Source organism: Haemorhous mexicanus, chromosome 16 (assembly GCF_027477595.1).
Source record: "Haemorhous mexicanus isolate bHaeMex1 chromosome 16, bHaeMex1.pri, whole genome shotgun sequence".
In the NCBI taxonomy this organism is placed as follows: domain Eukaryota; kingdom Metazoa; phylum Chordata; class Aves; order Passeriformes; family Fringillidae; genus Haemorhous; species Haemorhous mexicanus.
The window spans coordinates 3,648,929-3,666,597 of NC_082356.1; the positions used below are offsets into that span (position 1 = coordinate 3,648,929).

General features: G+C 48.5%; 1 protein-coding gene across 1 annotated transcript; it reads right to left on the reverse strand.

Annotated features, from left to right (window-relative positions):
* Nucleotides 1–13,720: 13,720 nt before the first annotated feature.
* On the reverse strand, nucleotides 13,721–17,435 carry LOC132334671 (olfactory receptor 14J1-like). The gene is made up of 2 exons (XM_059860762.1): nucleotides 17,263–17,435; nucleotides 13,721–14,729 (listed from the first exon to the last, which is right to left on the reverse strand). Exon 2 carries the CDS (start codon nucleotides 14,704–14,706, stop codon nucleotides 13,762–13,764), a length of 945 nt encoding a protein of 314 aa, XP_059716745.1. The 5' UTR covers nucleotides 14,707–14,729; nucleotides 17,263–17,435; the 3' UTR covers nucleotides 13,721–13,761.
* Between the last annotated feature and the right edge of the window lie 234 nt (nucleotides 17,436–17,669).

Consider the following 17,669-nt stretch of genomic DNA (forward strand, 5'->3'; position numbering starts at 1 on the left):
GGCCCAAAGTAATTTCTTTTACTTTCCCATCTACAGGCAGATATGTTGTCCAGGTACCATCGCTTGTTGCTCATACAAATTCTCCTAGACTTTTAATTGTACTCCTGGTACATCTTATAATCACTTTATAATTCATTTTGCCTTGTTTATGTTTGATCCCTCTGCAAGCACAACCAATCTGTAGGGCTGTTGCTAGGGGTGGTATCTGTTTTATCTCTGCATCATCAGAAGTGCAGTCATAAGTTTTATTGCATGCCCACCAACTTACTTTGTCTGCCCACGTTCTGCTACTAGTGGCAGTGTATGTTACTGCTGGATCTGTTTCACTCTCAGAAACTTCCCACTTAATACACCAAGGGGTGTTTGCCATATATTGGAATTTTTGAAGTATACTCACAGACCACGCACTATCCCAAGGCTCTATCTGATCTTTCTGATCCTCGGCCTCACACTTCCATACCAGAGTAGTTTCTGTAACATTTTCTATGATCTTTTTATAGCGTGGCAAATAGCATTGCCATTGTGTGGTGCCTCCTGACTGTCCCATAGAGGTTCCTAGTATGCCATCACTTAGAATACAGTCTTTCTGGCTCATAGGTCTCATCCACGTTCCTACTTTCTCCCAAGTTTCCTTGACTACCTGTCTCGGTTCAAGTACCTGTTTGCATGCAATTGTTTTGTTCTTTTGTATTTCAGGTAGTTTTGATGTTATGATTCCCCAATTTACTGGATCTCCTGCTGCCTTAGGTATTGGCAGACAGGCAGTTATTCTACTGGTGTTTTGTATTTTGGCAAAATCTTTAACTAATCCAATCATTACATTCTCAGCTTGAACTGCGTTAGAAATTTTTATCACTTGTGTTTCTGCCTCTCTCTTCATTCTAGAATGAAGAGTGGTTAGTTGATCTTTTTGCATCCCACATCCTAAAGACGTTAATGACCATAACATTAGCACAATTACTAATAACATTCTCAAAGTAATTAAACACATCTTATCTGCAGTCTTGGTTCCACAGTTTACACAGTCTGTGATCCAGGATGTACTTTCTTCACTCGTGTATAGTGAATCCAGGGGTCTACACCGGCTACTTTCACTGCTGTAAAGGTGGTCAGCAGTACCTGATAGGGTCCACTCCACTTTTCTTTCAGCGGTTCTTTGTTCCAGTTTTTAATGTACACCTCGTCTCCTGGAAGTATGTTATGAACTGGGTTCTCGAGAGTTATTGGTCTATTCCACACAAGGATGCTCCGGAGCCGAGCTAAAGTTTTCCCAAGAGACAGAACATAATTATACACTTCCTGTTTTCCTGTAACGTGTACATTAGGGTTAGGCTCAGGAGATTCATATGGCTTCCCATACAATATCTCATACGGACTGACTGACATCTCGCTCCTAGGTTTTATCCTAATCCTCAACAGTGCTATTGGCCAAGCCTGGGGCCACTGCAGCTTGGCTTCTTGGCATATTTTACTGATTTGCCTTTTTAGTGTCTGATTCATCCTCTCTACCTGTCCACTTGACTGGGGTCTCCACGGTGTGTGGAGGTCCTAAGTTATCTCCAGCAATCTACTTACTTCTTTTACTACTGCAGCTATGAAATGGGGCCCCCTATCTGATGATGCCCCTAGGGGTACCCCGAACCTGGGAATAATTTCCTGTAGTAACCACTTAACTGTTTCCTTTGCTTGGTTTGTGCGACAGGGAAGGGCTTCTGGCCATCCAGAAAATGTGTCAACCCCTACTAACAGGTATTTGTATCCTCGAGTTCTTGGCAATTCTATGAAATCTACCTGCCAATAATCTCCTGGCTCTATTCCTATCCGAATCCTTCCTAGCTGTGCCTGTTGCCTAGCCACTGGGCTGTTTTTCAAACAGATATCGCATTTTGACATGACTGATTTTGCCATTGTTAACATCCGTACCGAAATTAAATTCTGCTTTAGCAATTTTACCAATGCCTCTGCACCCCAATGACATTTGTTATGTTTAATTTGTAGAACTTCTCTCATTATCAAGGGGGGTACCACTATTTGTCCTTGTGCAGTTAAATACCATCTTTCTGAGTTCTTTTGTGCATTTAGTAAACATGCCAGTCTCTCATCTTCTACTGAATATCTTGGTTTTGGAGGCAGATTAAATTGGGATATATTGAGCTTTGAAGGTATCAATGCCATTGTTGTTTGCACCTCCCGAGCAACTTGTCGGGCTGCCTAGTCTGCCTTTCGATTTCCTTCACAGATTTTGGAGTTTCCTGATTGGTGTGCTTCACAGTGTATAATTGCCACTTGCTCAGGTTTTTGTACTGCTTTTGTCAATTGCAGGACTGCATCTTGGTGTTTAATGTGTGTACCTCGAAAAGCAATAATCCCCTTTCTTTCCACAGTGCTCCATGTACATGCACCACCCCAAAGGCATATTTTGAGTCAGTCAGTCCACCTTTTTCCCTTCACTTAATTCTAGTGCTCTGGTTAGAGCAACCAGTTCTGCCTTCTGGGCAGATGTATTTGGTGGTAATGTTTTTGCCTCCACTACTGTGCTGACTGTTGTTACCACATATCCAGCGTATCTGGTTCCATTTTCCATGAAGCTGCTCTCATCTGTAAACAGCTCCCACTCTGGCTGCTCTAGCGGGACGTCTTTCAAGTCTTCTCTTGCTGAACAGGTGTACTCTATTACCTCTACACAGTCGTGTTCCAATGGGCCTTCTTCAGTTGTGGTACCTAGGAACAAAGCTGGATTCAAAAGGTTAGTTGTTTTTAATGTGACATCATCCTGCTCAGTCAGGACTACCTGGAATTTTATCATCCTGCTTGGAGATAGCCAATGGCCGCCCTTCTGTTCTAAGACAGTGGTTACCATGTGTGGCACATAGACATCTATGTGTCTTCCCATAGTAAGCTTCCTGGCTTCTTGTATCAGCATCACGGTGGCTGCGACCGCCCGCAGACATGGAGGCCACCCCACACTTATGTTGTCAAGTTGTTTGGAAAAGTAGCCCACCGGCCTTTTCCAACTTCCCAGACGTTGGGTCAGGACTCCTAGTGCTAGGCATAGCCTTTCATGTACAAACAGCTGAAAATCTTTAGACAGATCAGGTAACCCTAATGCTGGAGCAGTCGTCAGTGCCTCTTTTAGTTTTAGGAAGGCTTCCTTCTGTGGCTTGCCCCAGGTGAATGGCTGCATCCTCTGAGCTTCGTACAGGGGTTTCGCAATCAGTCCATAGTCCATGATCCACAAGCGACACCATCCTGCCATCCCGAGGAAGACTCGCAGCTCATGTAAGTTCTGGGGCTCTGGAATAGCACAGATAGCTTGGATACGGTTAGTACCTAGTTTTCGTTGCCCTTGTGAAATTTCACATCCCAGGTAAATCACAGTCTGTTGGGCAATTTGTGCCTTTCCTCTGGATACTTTGTAACCTCCCATTCCCAGTGAATTTAAAATCTCAATGGTTACCTTTATACAGGTTGCTTTTTCTTCTGAAGCTATTAGTATATCATTAACATCTTGCAACAATAGGTATTGGTCTCTTGGTACTTTCCCATTTTCATTCCAAATCTCCAGTTCCTTTGCCGGTTGGTTTCTGAATACGGTTGGTGAGTTCCTGTCCCTTGTCGTGTCCAGGTGAGTTGGGTCTTTCTTCCGTTCCCTGGGTTTTCCACTCAAAGGCAAACTGTTTTTTACTTTCTTTGTCAAGGGGGATGCAGAAAAAGGCATCTTTTAAATCAATTACACTAAACTATTTATATATCTCTTTTTTTACGGATGTTAGCAATGTGTAGGGATTTGTTACCACTGGCTAAATGTCTTTTGTTATTTTATTTATTGCTCTCAAATCTTGCACTAATCTATATTCACTATTTGGTTCCTTTACTGGAAATATTATGTCCTAACCTGTTTTACAAATTCTATGTTTAATCAGTTGCTATATTCTCTCAATACCATCGCCTTGGTAATGTTTTCTTGCCGTAACTGATTGCCCTGGTGAAACCTGTCTGGGCACTCTCATTTCCAATGCTCTTCTCGCTTGCAATACACAAATTGATTTTGGCTTAACCCTTGCATAACTGGTCCTCTACCACGACTACCTCCGCCACGTCCCCCGAAACTTGGGTTCTCTTTTCCTTCTACCACTGCCAAAGATTTTGCTGCTGCCCCCCACCAGCTTCTCTTTCGCGATTATTATACACTCTCCAGGCCACCCCCAGGATTCTGAGTTTTCATAACTATTTTCACTACTCCTGCCACCTTACCAGGACCTTCTCTACAAGTTCTAGCTGACCGCCTCTAAATAATCAAATCTGCAGGGAAAAAAAGGCACTTCTACAAACACTGACCCCTCCACTCCCACACCTTGTCGCAAGGGAGCACAGTCCGTTTTTGTCTGCTTGTGTCTTTTCCTTCCACAACCAGGGCAAGCCCCAACCGGCTTCGGGTTCCGCGGGCCACTGGGGTCGCTGATTCATTACTACCACCATTCTTTTCACCTGCATCTCTCTCCCTCCTTTCTATCATAGCCAGGCTTTGCCCAGCTTTCGAGGAAGAGGAATCAGGTGACTGTGGGAGAGGAGGATAAAGAGAGAAAGGTGTACTAGATGAAACAGGTTTAAGATCAGGTGAGGTAGGGGCAGGCAGTAGGACAAGGACAGATGAAGCAGGTGGATAGGGTTAGGTTCTCTTAGTCTTAGTCACCTGAGGGTTCATCAATCGAGCTCGTCCTGCCCAGTCTGAACCCCTGCATACAGTGGATGGAGATAAAGTCCCTGTGGTACATATGAAAGGTATTTTAGGAAAAACTGTTTGGATTAATCCCACCTCAGGCAAAGACAAACTCATCCGTGGGATTGGTTTTGCCCAAGGACCTGGTTACACTTGGTGGGTAATGCAGAAAGATGGAGAAAGCCGTTGTGTTCCACAGGGAAACCCAGTCTTCAGTGAGAAGTGTGTGTAAGGTTTCATTGTGATGCAGATGGAAATAGAATAAGGGGTGGATAATGTCCTGGATTGCAAGGTAATTAATGTGTATATTCTATTTTCCATCTGTTAGAGGTGTGGCAGTTATCTTCTGTTAATTGGGCAGTTTTCTCTATCTCTTCCACAAACCAATCCTCCCTCTGGGAAATATCTTCTGTCCATGGGCCATTGAGTGTCACTGCATAAAATTGCTGATAAAATTACATCATCCCATTGGGAGATGCTCCACCCAGGGGGAGGAGCCAAGCATTCCTACCTGGACATAATCTGAGATTTTAGGACACCCAACCAGCCTTTTCCCACTGGATTCCCAGAGGAGCAGCTCTTTCCCACTGGATTCCCAGAGGAAGACCAGGCCCATCTACAGCACCCCTGGATCTTCAGAGGAAAACTCCACCCTTCTACAGGATCACTGCTCCAACAGAACCCCATCTGTCACTGCAGCCACCATTTAATGGGACTGCTGCCAACACCCTGACACACAGGGTGTCAGGTTGTGTTCTGACTCTGTCAGTGGTTTTTTTGTTGTCTGTATGATTGCATTTGTCTTTTTAGTTTTCCTAGTAATGAACTGTTATTCCTATTCCCATATCTTTGCCTTTTAATTTCAAAATTGTAAGAATTTGGACGGAGGAGGTTTCCATTTTCCGTTTCAGGGGAGGTTCCTGCCTTTTTTAGCAGACACCTGTCTTTTCAAACCAAGACAGTTGGATACACAGAATTTTAGAGGCAGAATATCAATTTCGGCCATGGACACCTGGAGGTGAAGGACGGTTCTTTTCCATAGGAAGGAAAACACAGAACACTGGTGTTTCAGGGCCAGATGAAAGGCAGCAATCAGAGGCCAAGGCCAGGCAGATCTCTCTGTCCTGGCAGCTTTTGTCTGAAAGCAGCCCTTGGATATTGGGAGTTCTGGAGGTGGAATCCCAATTTCAGCCATTTCAGCATAGATATAAAGGATGGTTCTTTCCCACAGGAAGGAGAGCACAGAGCCCAAGTGTTTCAAAGGCAGAAGAGGAGACAGGTGGCTCCTGGGAGGCCAAGCCAGCCGGACCTGTTTGTTTTGGTAGCTTTCGTCACCGAGAAATCCTTGGATATACAGAATTTGGGGGGCTGAGTCTCAATTTCAGCCCTGGACATCCTGATGAAAAGGATAGTTCTTTTCCATTGGAAGGAAAGCACCGAGCCCCAGTGTTTCAAAAGCAGGTGAGAGGAAGCCCCCAAGAGGCCAAGGGCAGCCAGACCTGTCTGTCCTGGCAGCTTTCACCTGGGAGCAATCCTTGGATGGATGGAGTTCTGGAGGTGGAATCCCACTTTGGCCATGAGCAACTGGTCGAGGTGGATGGTTTTTCCATAGGAAAGAAAAGCACAAACTCCAAGAGTTTATGAAGAAGATGAGAGGTGGCCTCCCATGGGCCAAGGCAGCCAGAGCTGTCTTTCCTGGCACCTTTCATCTGTGGGAAGTCTTTGGACACAGGGAATTTTGGAGGTGGAATCTCAGTTTTGGTTGTGGGTGCCTGGAATGGAAGAAGAGTTCTTTTCATGAGGAAAGCTCAGAGCCCCAGTGTTTCAAAGGCAGATGAGAAACAGCCCTCAGGAAACCAAGGCCAGCCAGACTTGTATCTTCTAGCAGGTTTTGTCTGGGAGAAATCCTTGGATATGGGAATTCAGGAGGTGGATTCCCAACATTGGCCATGGGGACCTAGACATGAAAAGTGCTTTTTTTCCCATAGCAAACAAAAGCACACGGTCCCAGTGTTTCAAAGGCAGAATAGAGGTGGGCTCAGGGTGGTCAAGCCAGCCAGGTCTGTCTGTCCTGGCAGATTTCATCTGGGAACAATCTGTGCATACAAGGAAATATGGAGAAGGAATCCCAGTTTTGGCAATGGACACCTGGAAAGCGGGACAGTTCTTTCCATAGGAAGGAGAGCACAGAGCCCCAGTGCTTCAGGGGCTGATGAGAAGCAGGCCTCGACATGCCGAGGTCAGCCAGACCTGTCAGGTGGCCCCGAGAAAGCCAAGCCAGTCAAACAGTCAAGACCTGTTCCATGTTCCCTGGGTTCCATGGGGCCCCACAGTATCACAATGGTCTCCTTGGTTCCATGAATCCCTGTAGTGTGACAATATTCTCCTTGTCACAATGTTCCCCTTGCTTCTGTAGAATCACAATGGATCTTTGCTTCCATGAGGTCTTGCAATGTCACAATGGCTCCTTGGTTCTATGGCCCCACATCTTCATCCTTGACATTTGGTTCCATAGGGTCCCTGAGTTTCACAACTGTCTCCTTGATTCCATGAGGCACCAGAGTGTCACAATGGTCTCTGACTCCATGAGGTTCCATAGTGTCACTATGGTGTCCTTGGATCTGCATTGCCTCCATGGCCCCTTGGTTCCATGAGTTCTGTACTGTCAGCAATGGATTCTTTGTTCCAAAGGGGCCTTGATGTGTCCCAAGGGCTCCTTGGTTCCGTGACATTCCAAAGTGTCATGTACGGAAAATCACACAATGGAAAGCCAGTGTCCATAAAGGAGACAGAGGAGTCCTGCAACTTTATTCCAATAATGGGAAAGAGTCCACCAGGGCACACACCCACGGGGTTTTCTCTCTCGAGGTTCCAGAGGGTGCAGCCTCCTTTTATCCAAACTCCTGGCCACATGTTGCCTTCTTCCTGTCCCCATTGGCCGAGGTACTGGGAAGGTTCAGCCTTCCCAAACCATCTGTCACATTTTCCCCTCTTTAACCTGTCATTTTACCCCAAAGTTCATAAACTCAAGCTCGTGCAGACCCACATGTCTGTTTCAGGAGCCAAGCTGTCTGGGCTCTGTAATAAAGTTAATGGAGACATTAAGACCATTTCAAAGATGTTAACACCAAAACCTTCACCCATCGAACTGTCTGTAAAGAATCTTCCCTATCAGTCACAATGGACTCCTTATTTCCATGGGGCCCCACTCTGTCACAAGGGCCCCTTGGCTCCATGAGGTTCCCCAGTGTCACCCTGGTGTCCTTGGATCCGCATTGTCACAACTGACCCACAGTTCCATGAGGGTCCCCAGTGTCACCATGGTCGCTGTCTGAGGCTGGATGAGATCAATGTCCTCTGACACCTTGGGATGAGCTGTCAGTCAGTCACACAGTGGGGACAGCGCTGAGCCAGCCCTGACTGCCTGAGCAATCACAAATCCCTCCTGGGGGGAGCCCCACAAAGGCCCAGGGGCTTAAAAACACAGAGCACAAGGTCAGCCCCTGGAATGGACCCTGCCTTCTCCTGGGGTTTGGGTCTCCCCCACACTGGAACCCCAGGAACTTGGAGCCATATGCGTGTCCTTCTAGAGCTTCTGTATTTCTGTCTCTCTCTTTCCTCTCCTTCTAATGCTCTTTCTATGGAACATTTTTGGGTACCTCAACAACCTAATTGTTTAAAGGTTTCCAGGTTCAATGGGCCAAGTTAATGAAGTTCCTGCTATGATAAGTGTTTTATGTTGAATTGGATGTGACATTGAATCCTTTTCCAAAGTTTCTTGGATTTTTGTACTTTGCCAGTAAAATTTTGTGTCATTTTGACCTCTTGAGAATATCTGGTTGGTGTTTCTTCTTGTGAAATACAAAGCTGTGTTTCGTGTCAGGTACATAGAGGCAACGTGTGTATTTGTGATTGTGATATGTGTGGAGGCCAACAATGGGACAGTTGCGAATTTTAATAATAACTGAGGAAAGTAAAGCAGGGAAGAAGGCCTTTGAACCTATCTTGTGTTTGCAATTAACCTTGGTTGATTTAGGAGCATTTGAATTAAAGCATTAAGGATGTTGCTCTTTGCTTGTAGTTAGGCCTTAAAGAGTGCTGCAAAAATAACCCTTTTGAAGTATAATTTTAGAATATTGCTTGTATCCTTGAAACTAGAGCTTTGGAATCTATATAAAGGAAATATGCTTATCTCACGCCTTAACAAAACAGAGAAAAACAGCTTGAGAAAGGAAGATGAGCATCATCTCAAGGATTTATAATTTTGACCAAGGGAAGCTGGACATCACTGTTATGAGATTTATAGTCATTGCAATTAAAAAGGTGGAGCCACATCTGGGGAGCTGGACTTCACCAGATGGGATTCGTCTTTATTCTTGTGGAAACCAGGACCAGTATTTTGGAAACTACTACTGCTGTCTGAGGGCTACTCCTTTTTGGGATGCAGCCTGAGAAAAACTAAATCACAATAGTGTATAGAATTGTGATGTAAAAATTGGAAAATAGAAACTGCTGATGAGTAAAAATTGGAATAGAAACTGCTGAGAAAGCTTATGAGTACCCCTATAAATACCTGTAAGCCCCAACTATTGGCGTGCAGTTGGAGGGAAACTGCCCCCACTGTACCCAGCGCTGTGTTGCTCATTCTTTTACCATAATTATTAAGAAATTGATTGCTGCTTGAATATTGGCATAGTCAAGCTTCTTATTTATAACAGATTTGGTGCATTGGCTGGGAATTTCCAAATCCATTGAGGGAGACTCCTGATCTCAGGGAGGTGCCCCACCTTGGAGGCTTCTGCCTCAGGTGGCCCTGAGTGACTGGGGAATCTCTCAGGGAAGAGGAAATCCTTAAGGTAATTTATGAGCAAAGAATTTTGAGCTCCCGGAGTAGACTGCAGTAAATTCAACTGTAATAACTCGTGTACGAAGACCCAGGCGAGAAAAGGAGGCTGTAAGTATTGCTTGGTTAGGTGGGATAAGAACGGGTGTAGGTGTGTAAGAGTGTGAGTGGTGTGTGTGAGACGTGACCCAGTCACAAAGCGATCGTGGAGTTCTTCTAACCTCGGTTTCGTCTCCCTGTGAGGGGAATGGCAGGTGAAGGAACAAAGCGAGTGAAGTAGGATTTCCTGTATATAAAAGGTTGAGGGTGAGAAGAAAAATTTGTTAAGGGGGATTTATTTTTCTTAGGAATTGGAGGCGGGTAGCGGTACTGGTAGAAGGGACTTTTTATCAGAAAAATCCTTGACAAAAAGGGACCAAGGTCTGAACAAGTGTGGTCGAGGCGAGTGAGGGAACACCTGTTAGGATAAAATGGGTAAATGCCAAAGCAAAAACCCAAGAGCTGGTATACACCAGCAAGAAAATAGAGGTACTGAAGGTACTGGAAAAAGAGGGAGCATTTTATCAGAGATACCCCAGGACAGCCCCCTTGGGGTAATGTTAAAATTGTGGAATAAATGTGAAACCAGGAGAGGAAAAAGCAGAGAGAATATAATACAATATTGTATGGTAGAATGGATTAAGGAAATGATGTGACCTGATAATTTATATTGGCCAAATGTACGGGTCATCTGAAGGGTGGATCTGTCAGGCCTTGAATGCCTGTGTAAATAAAAAGGACCTTATTAACCAAGAAGAAAGCGATAATGCAGCTTGATGGCACGGGTCCTGGCCTACTCCCCTGTATGCATTTAAAACTAAAAAGGAAAAGAATCAGTGGGACCCCTTAGATAACGTTCAGCCCCCTTCTCTACCACAGCCAGCTGCTCTGCCAGAGGTGCCTCATCCAGTACCCAATCCACCCCTTGCACCTAATCCTGCACCCTTTGCACCTAATCCTGCACCCCTTGCACCTAATCCTGCACCCTTTGCACCTAATCCTGCACCCCTTGCACCACAAGCTCCGATGGCTCCACTCCCGGTACCAGATTCACCACCAGCACACAGAACTAGGAGCCAGGAAAAGGCACGAGCAGAAAGCAGTGGGGATAGCAATAAAGAAGTGAAGGGGGCCACTTGTACCCATTAAGGGAAGTACCATTAGTAGGAAATCAAGGGAGACCAGTCATTGGGTATGTGTCATCCCCCCTGAGCACTGGGGATGTGAGAGCTTTTTTAAAAAAAGGGGAGGGTTACTTGAAGATCCGCTGGGGGTGTCTGAAAGGTTAGATCAGTTCCTAGGACCCAGCATTTACACCTGGAGCTGGACTCCACCAGATGGGATTCGTCTTTATTCTTGCGGAAACCAGGACCAGTATTTTGGAAACTACTACTACCATCTGGGGGTTACTCCTTTTTGGGATGCATCCTGAGAAAAACTAAATCACAATAGTGTATAGAATTGTGATATAAAAACTGGAAAATAAAAGCTGCTGATGAGTAAAAATTGGAATAGAAAATGCTGAGAAAGCTTATGAGTACCCCTATAAATACCTGTAAGCCCCAACTATAGGTGTACAGTTGGAGGGAAAACTTTCCCTGCTGAACTCAGCGCTGTGTTGCTCATAGTTTACCATATTAATTAATAAATTGATTGCTACTTGAATATTGGCATAGTCAAGCTTCTTATTTGCAACAAAAGGCTGCCCAGGGAGTGCTGAGAGCAGATCCTTGAGGCCAGGAGTGCAGGGAGCCCAAGGCTCTGGGCAGGGAACTGCAATGCTGAGCAAGGCCTGGCTTGGCTGCAGGAAGCAGAAAGGCCAAGCCCTGAGCCCAGCCTGGGCCAGCAGGGCCTGTCCCTCACGGCTGGCTGGGGGCTCTTTGTGGGGCAGGGGGATGTGAGGGGCAGCGAGGACAAACGCCATCCACCTGCAGCCCCTGCCAGCCTCCCCAGGAGGCCGAGGGTGAACCAAAGTGCAGCCCCTGCCAGGAAAGTTCCTCCTGTGGGGCCTCCGGAGGCGCTGCCCGAGCCCAGGGCACAAAGGCCTGGGTGCCTGTGGCCCTGCCAGCCCTGCCCAGCCCTTGGCCATCTGTCCTGCAGGCTGTGGCCCCTGGGCGTGCTGCTCCTCTGCCCTGGCCGGCTGCACTCGCCCATCTCGCTGTGCCCCAGCATTTCTCACCCAGCGTTTCTGGGCCCTCCCTGGGCTCCCTGCACCCAGCACTGCTGGCTCCTGGCACACAGAGCCCGGCCATGGCCCAGCCTCACGCTGGGACACCTCCAGCACCAACATTCTGCCCTGGGAGGGACTTTTCTTTCTCCTCAGCTCCAGGCTGAGCCTTCCAAGCTGCACTTGGGGGAGGTTTCCTGCAATTCCCATTGCCAAGGAAAGCTCTGTCTCCTGCTGGTCACAAACAGAGAAGGGCTGGAGGGAGATGTGGTGGTCAGAGGCTGTTTGGGGCACAGTGACCATGAAATTATTGAGTCTTTAAACATTCTGTGAAGGGAGGACATCAACAAGTCTTCTGCAATAGACTTCTAAGAGGAGAGTTTGGCCTATTTGCAGATTTGGCAAGTGCCAAATCAGGTAATGATTTATTAAAGGGAATCAGCACCTAAAACAAAGGATACCAGGAAGGATGGACACCCTTCAAGAAAGAAATTTTGAAGGAGCAGCAACAGCCTGTTCCTCTGTGCCCAAAAGTGACCTAGGAAGGAAAACAACTGGTCTGGCAAGGCATGAAGGTTTTTCCAGGAACTCAGGGGAAAAATTAGGGTGCATGACCTTTGGACAGAGGGGCAGGAAACTCAGGACATGTTTAAGAATGTTATTAGGTCATGCAGAAAGAAAATTAGAGAGGTGAAAGCTCAATTAGGATTTAACCTGGCCACTTCTTTGAAGGATAATAAAAATGATTTAATAAATAAATTAATGGCAAAAGGAGTGGAAAGGAGAACCTCCATTCCTTATTGGGGGGGATATGGTTCCTCAAAGACAAGGAAAAGGCTGAGGTACTGAACCCCTTCTTAGCTTCACTTTTCAAGAGGAAGTCAAGTTGTCTTGACTTACCTGAGCTGGTAGATGGGCACAGGGAGCAGAACAGCCCCCCTGTAATCCAGGAGGAAGCAGCTGGTGACCTGCTGAGGCACTCCAATGCTCACAGGTGTCTCTGGGATCAGATGGGATCCATCCCAGGGGAATGAGGGAGCTGGTGGACGAGCTCCCCAAGCTGCTCTCCATCATTTACTATCAGTCCTGGCTCAGCAGGGAGGTCCCAGAGGACTGGAGGTGCCAATGTGAGCCCCTCCCCAAGAAGGGCTGGAAAGAGGAGCTGGGGAGCTCCAGGCCTGTCAGCCTGACCTGGGTGCCTGGCAAGGTTATGGAACAGATCACCCTGAGTGCCATCCCAGGGCACCCACAGGATGGCCGAGGGATCAGAGCCAGCCAGCGTGGATTTCAATATCTGCATTGATGATCTGCATGAGGGGACTGAGTCCAGCATCAGCAAATCTGCAGATTACACCAAGCTGGGTGTGAGTGTGGATCTGCTGGAGGGTAGGGGGGCTCTGCAGAGGGACCTGGACAGGCTGGATCCAGGGCCCAAATCCAACAAGGTGAGGTTGAACAAGACCAAGGGCTGAGTCCTGCACTTTGGCCACAACAACCCCTGCAGTGCTACAGGCTGGGGACAGAGTGGCTGGACAGTGACCAGGCAGAAAGGGGCCTGGGGGTACTGATGGACAGCAGGCTGGACATGAGCCAGCAGTGTGCCCAGGTGGGCAAGGAGGCCAATGGTACCTGGCTTGGATCAGGAATGGTGTGGCCAGCAGGAGCGGAGCTGCTGTGCTGCCCCTAACCTGCCCCCAGCTCTGCACACAGACATTGCTGCTGCAGCTCCATAGAAGGCAACAAAAGTGGGATCTCCAGTGGAAACTCTGCTGGGAGATCCTTTAGCTCATTTAAAGACACTGAGAGCACAGCTCCTCACTGACTCAGTCTGTGGCCACAGTAAAGGTGGAGAGAAACAAAATGAGAAATGGCAGAAACAGTGGCATTTCATTGTGGACAATATTAAAAAACTAAAACAAAGGAATGAAAAGAACAAACCATCAAACCCAAGTACTATCAAAGATGACTTTTATTACAAGTGACTTCCAGAAACTAGCAAGCAGCTTGATGTTTGTGAAACCATCCAGTCATCAATGTCCGCACTGCAGCCTTGAGCTCCTGGTTCCTCAGGCTGTAGATGAGGAGGTTCAGGGCTGGAGGCACCACCGAGTACAGAACTGACAGGGCCAGATCCAGGGATGGGGAGGAGATGGAGGGGGGCTTCAGGTGAGCAAACATGATAGTGCTGAGGAACAGGGAGACCACGGCCAGGTGAGGGAGGCAGGTGGAAAAGGCTTTGTGCCGTCCCTGCTCAGAGGGGATCCTCAGCACGGCCCTGAAGATCTGCACATAGGAGAAAACAATGAACACAAAACAACCAAAAGCTATACAGACAGTGAAAACAGAAACCTTAAGTTCCCTGAGGTAGGATTTGGAGCAGGAGAGCTTGAGGATCTGAGGAATTTCACAGAAGAACTGGCCCAGGGCATTGCCGTGGCACAGGGGCAGGGAAAATGTATTGGCTGTGTGTAGCAGAGCATTGAGAAAGGCACTGGCCCAGGCAGCTGCTGCCGTGTGGGCACAAGCTCTGCTGCCCAGGAGGGTCCCGTGGTGCAGGGGTTTGCAGATGGACACGTAGCGGTCGTAGCACATGATGGTCAGGAGGGAAAACTCTGCTGAAATGAAAAAGGCAAACAAAAACACCTGTGCAGCACATCCTGAGTAGGAGATGGTCCTGGTGTCCCAGAGGGAATTGTGCATGGCTTTGGGGACAGTGGTGCAGATGGAGCCCAGGTCGCTGAGGGCCAGGTTGAGCAGGAAGAAGAACATGGGCGTGTGCAGGTGGTGGCCGCAGGCTACGGTGCTGATGATGAGGCCGTTGCCCAGGAGGGCAGCCAGGGAGATGGCCAGCAAGAGGCAGAAGTGCAGGAGCTGCAGCTGCCGCGTGTCTGCCAGTGCCAGCAGGAGGAAGTGGCTGATGGAGCTGCTGTTGGACATTTCTTCACTCTGGGCATGGTGGACTGTTGAAAGAAGACATTGACAAAGTGCAACCAATTTCTTTGAGTCAATCCTATGTATTTTATGTGGAATCTCAGCAAAATCACTTCTCTTCCTGTGAGTGAAATTTTGCTAGACTCTTTTTGATTTTGAGTTTGTGCTGCTGAGGCCCTGCCTCATCTTTACCAATTCTCACAGCCTGAACACTGGGGAGGCCTGAGGGAAAACAGATCTCTCTGTGCCCCAATGCAGTTGATGCTAGTCCCAACACAGGAGCCCTTTGAATATTACAATTCCTCTGTTTCATGGTGCCAGCACTTAAACATTTCTTGAAAAATAAAGCAGACATTCTGAACTCTACGGTTTAAAAATAATTTTCTCCAAACCCTTCTCTCTTTCCCTGTGCAGCTGGACAGGAAGGAATACAAAGGGTTGGTCTGGTTCTCTGCTGCCTGGAGTTGAGCCTACTGGGCACTCTCTATCCAAGCCTTGTTCCTGCCAGTGCTGCCAGAGCCCAGCCCAGCCCTGGGGGCTCAGCTCTGCCCTGCAGACCCCTCCCAGCACAGGGCACTGCCCAGGGGCATCTCCCTGGCAGCAGGGCCTTAAAGGCAGGGCAGACAGACATGCTGCAAGCCAAGGTGCTGCTGCTGCTGTCTGTAGGGAGAGGAGGCTGAGGAGGCACTTTCTGAGGGAGATCTGGGGCACATCTGCTAATGCCCAGGGTGACAGTGCAGGAGTCTCAGTGACACAGCCAAAGCTGACAGCCCCTTTCCCTTCCCTTTAGGAGAAAGGTGAGAGCATCCCTGGCCATGCAGCACCATCTCCACAGCAGAAAGAATCTGCCCTGATGGGGGTCGCTCCTTCCACCTCCAACTTCTCCCCTGCACCATCCATGTGGAGCTGCCAGGCAGGCTGAGAGCTGCCCCTGGCAGGTGGCACATGCCCTGGGCTGGCCAGGAGCCCTGAGGGCTGCAGGACCTGCTCTGCAGGACAGCCCTGGGCAGCCCTGGCTGCAGCCCCAGCTTCACCCCCTGCAGCCATCCCTGGCAGCAGCAGGAGCCATCCTGCCCTGTCCCTCTGACAGTGCCCAGGGCAGCCCTGCTCTGCAGCACATCCTCCCCCAAAGCAGAAACAGCAGCAGAGCCATCCTTACAGTCACATCAGTCCTGTCCTGGGTCAGCTTCAGGAGATCCCTGCAGCCAGAGACTGACTGTGTCAGAAGTGCTGAAGATTTCTCCATGAATGAGCTCAGAATTGTCCTTCCAGCTGCTTTGAGCCTCTGTCTGCTTCACTGCTGACAGGTACTTGCAGGCAGTGCCCTCAGCCCTGCTGGGCTGGGAGAGGAGCTGCTCCTCAGGAGAAATGTCTTTTTGAAGCTCTTCTTGTTTTCCCACGAGCTATCTCTGTGCCAGGAGCCTGGCCCAGCTCAGCAGCACAGACAGAGCACAAGGACTTCAATGACCCTCTCTAATTTTTTGGTGTTGTTTACATAAGACTCAGTCCCTGAGGGAGTCTTCAAAAAACTTCAACAACTCAAATTTAAAGTCCAAAGTTTCGTTAAGTTTAATAAGTCCCTCTGAGAAAGTGTCCCCAGGTTCCAGTTAGAGCAGAACACTGGAGGCAGTGATGACAGCTGGGGACAGTAGAAGGCAAAGGTGTCTCTGGGGCTGAGCAAAGCTGGATGTGTTTCAGGAATTCAAAGGGCCAAGGCCTGAGCCCCAGCCCCTGGCCAGGCAGATCCTGTCCCTCCCTCCTTGCTCAGGGCTCTTCCCGGGATGGGCACTGGCATGTGGGGATGTGCAGTGCCAAGGGCAGGAGCATGGGGCGGCCCCTGCCAGGCTGCTGAGCAGGGACAAGGAGGCCATGAGGCCCCAGGCCTGCAAGGGTCACTTGTCTCCTGCTCCTGGCTCAGGCCCAGGCCCAGCAGCCATGGCCAAAGTGCTGCCCAAGTTGGCTCTGTCAGGGCCTGGCAGCTGCTGCCCATGCCTGTGCCCTGTGCAGCCCAGGCTGTGCTACAGTGTCCCTGCCCTGCGCCTCTGTCCCTGCAGGCTGTGCTCATCCCCCGGCTGCCCCACCTGGCTGGCCCCTTCCTTTGCTGACAGCTCTGCCTCCTGCCTGCCTCTGCCTGCCCACACAAAGCCTTGGGCTGATACCAAAACGGTTCATTCCATTTTTACCCTGCCTGGGAACTTTGAGCACAGGAACAAGGCATGCAGGGGCTGCTTTCTCAGCAAGGATGATTGGAAGAGAAGAAGAAGACATCTGGCTCAAGGGTGCAGGGATAGAGAAAACAAGCACTGAATCTGGGAACTTGGGGTGGTTTCTTGGTTTGGAAAGACAGGTGCCTGCTAAAGAACGCAGAAGCCTCCCCTGAAATGGAGAATGCAAACCCTCCCCACCCCTCCTAATTACTATGAATTTTAAATTAAGGGGCTCTCTGGGAAAAGCATAGAGGAGCAGGAAATAACCGTTCTTTAATAGGGAAGGAAAAAAAAAAAAAGAATAAAAGAAAACAACGCAATACACTAGAACAACACTGACAGAGTCAGAACCCACCCTGACACCCTGTCTGTCAGGGTGTTGGTAGCAGTCCAATTGGAAAAGTGGCTGCAGTTCTCCTGAAGTGTCAGGTGTGGTTCTGTTGGAGCAGGGGGGGTCCTGTAGCAAAAGCGTGTATTCTTCCTCTGCAGTTCTGTGGAAGTAGAAGCAACTGCTGCTCCTCTGGAGAATCCAGTGGGAAGCTGTTCTGGTGTGTCAGAACTTCCAGATTATATCTGGGTAGCAATGCTTGGCTCCTCCCTCTGGGCGGAGCATCTTACAATGGGAAGTTATAGCTCTTATCAGCCATGCAGTGACATTCAATAGCCTGTTATCAGCACATGTCCTGGGGTGACTGTTACCCCCGTTTGTGTGTGTGAAATTTATGCTGGATATTATGTTCTGTGCCTTTAAGACTGGCAGAG

Coding starts and splice junctions, on each gene's coding strand:
- LOC132334671 (XM_059860762.1), bottom strand. CDS start 14,706: ATGTCCAACAGCAGCTCCATCAGCCACTTCCTCCTGCTGGCACTGGCA.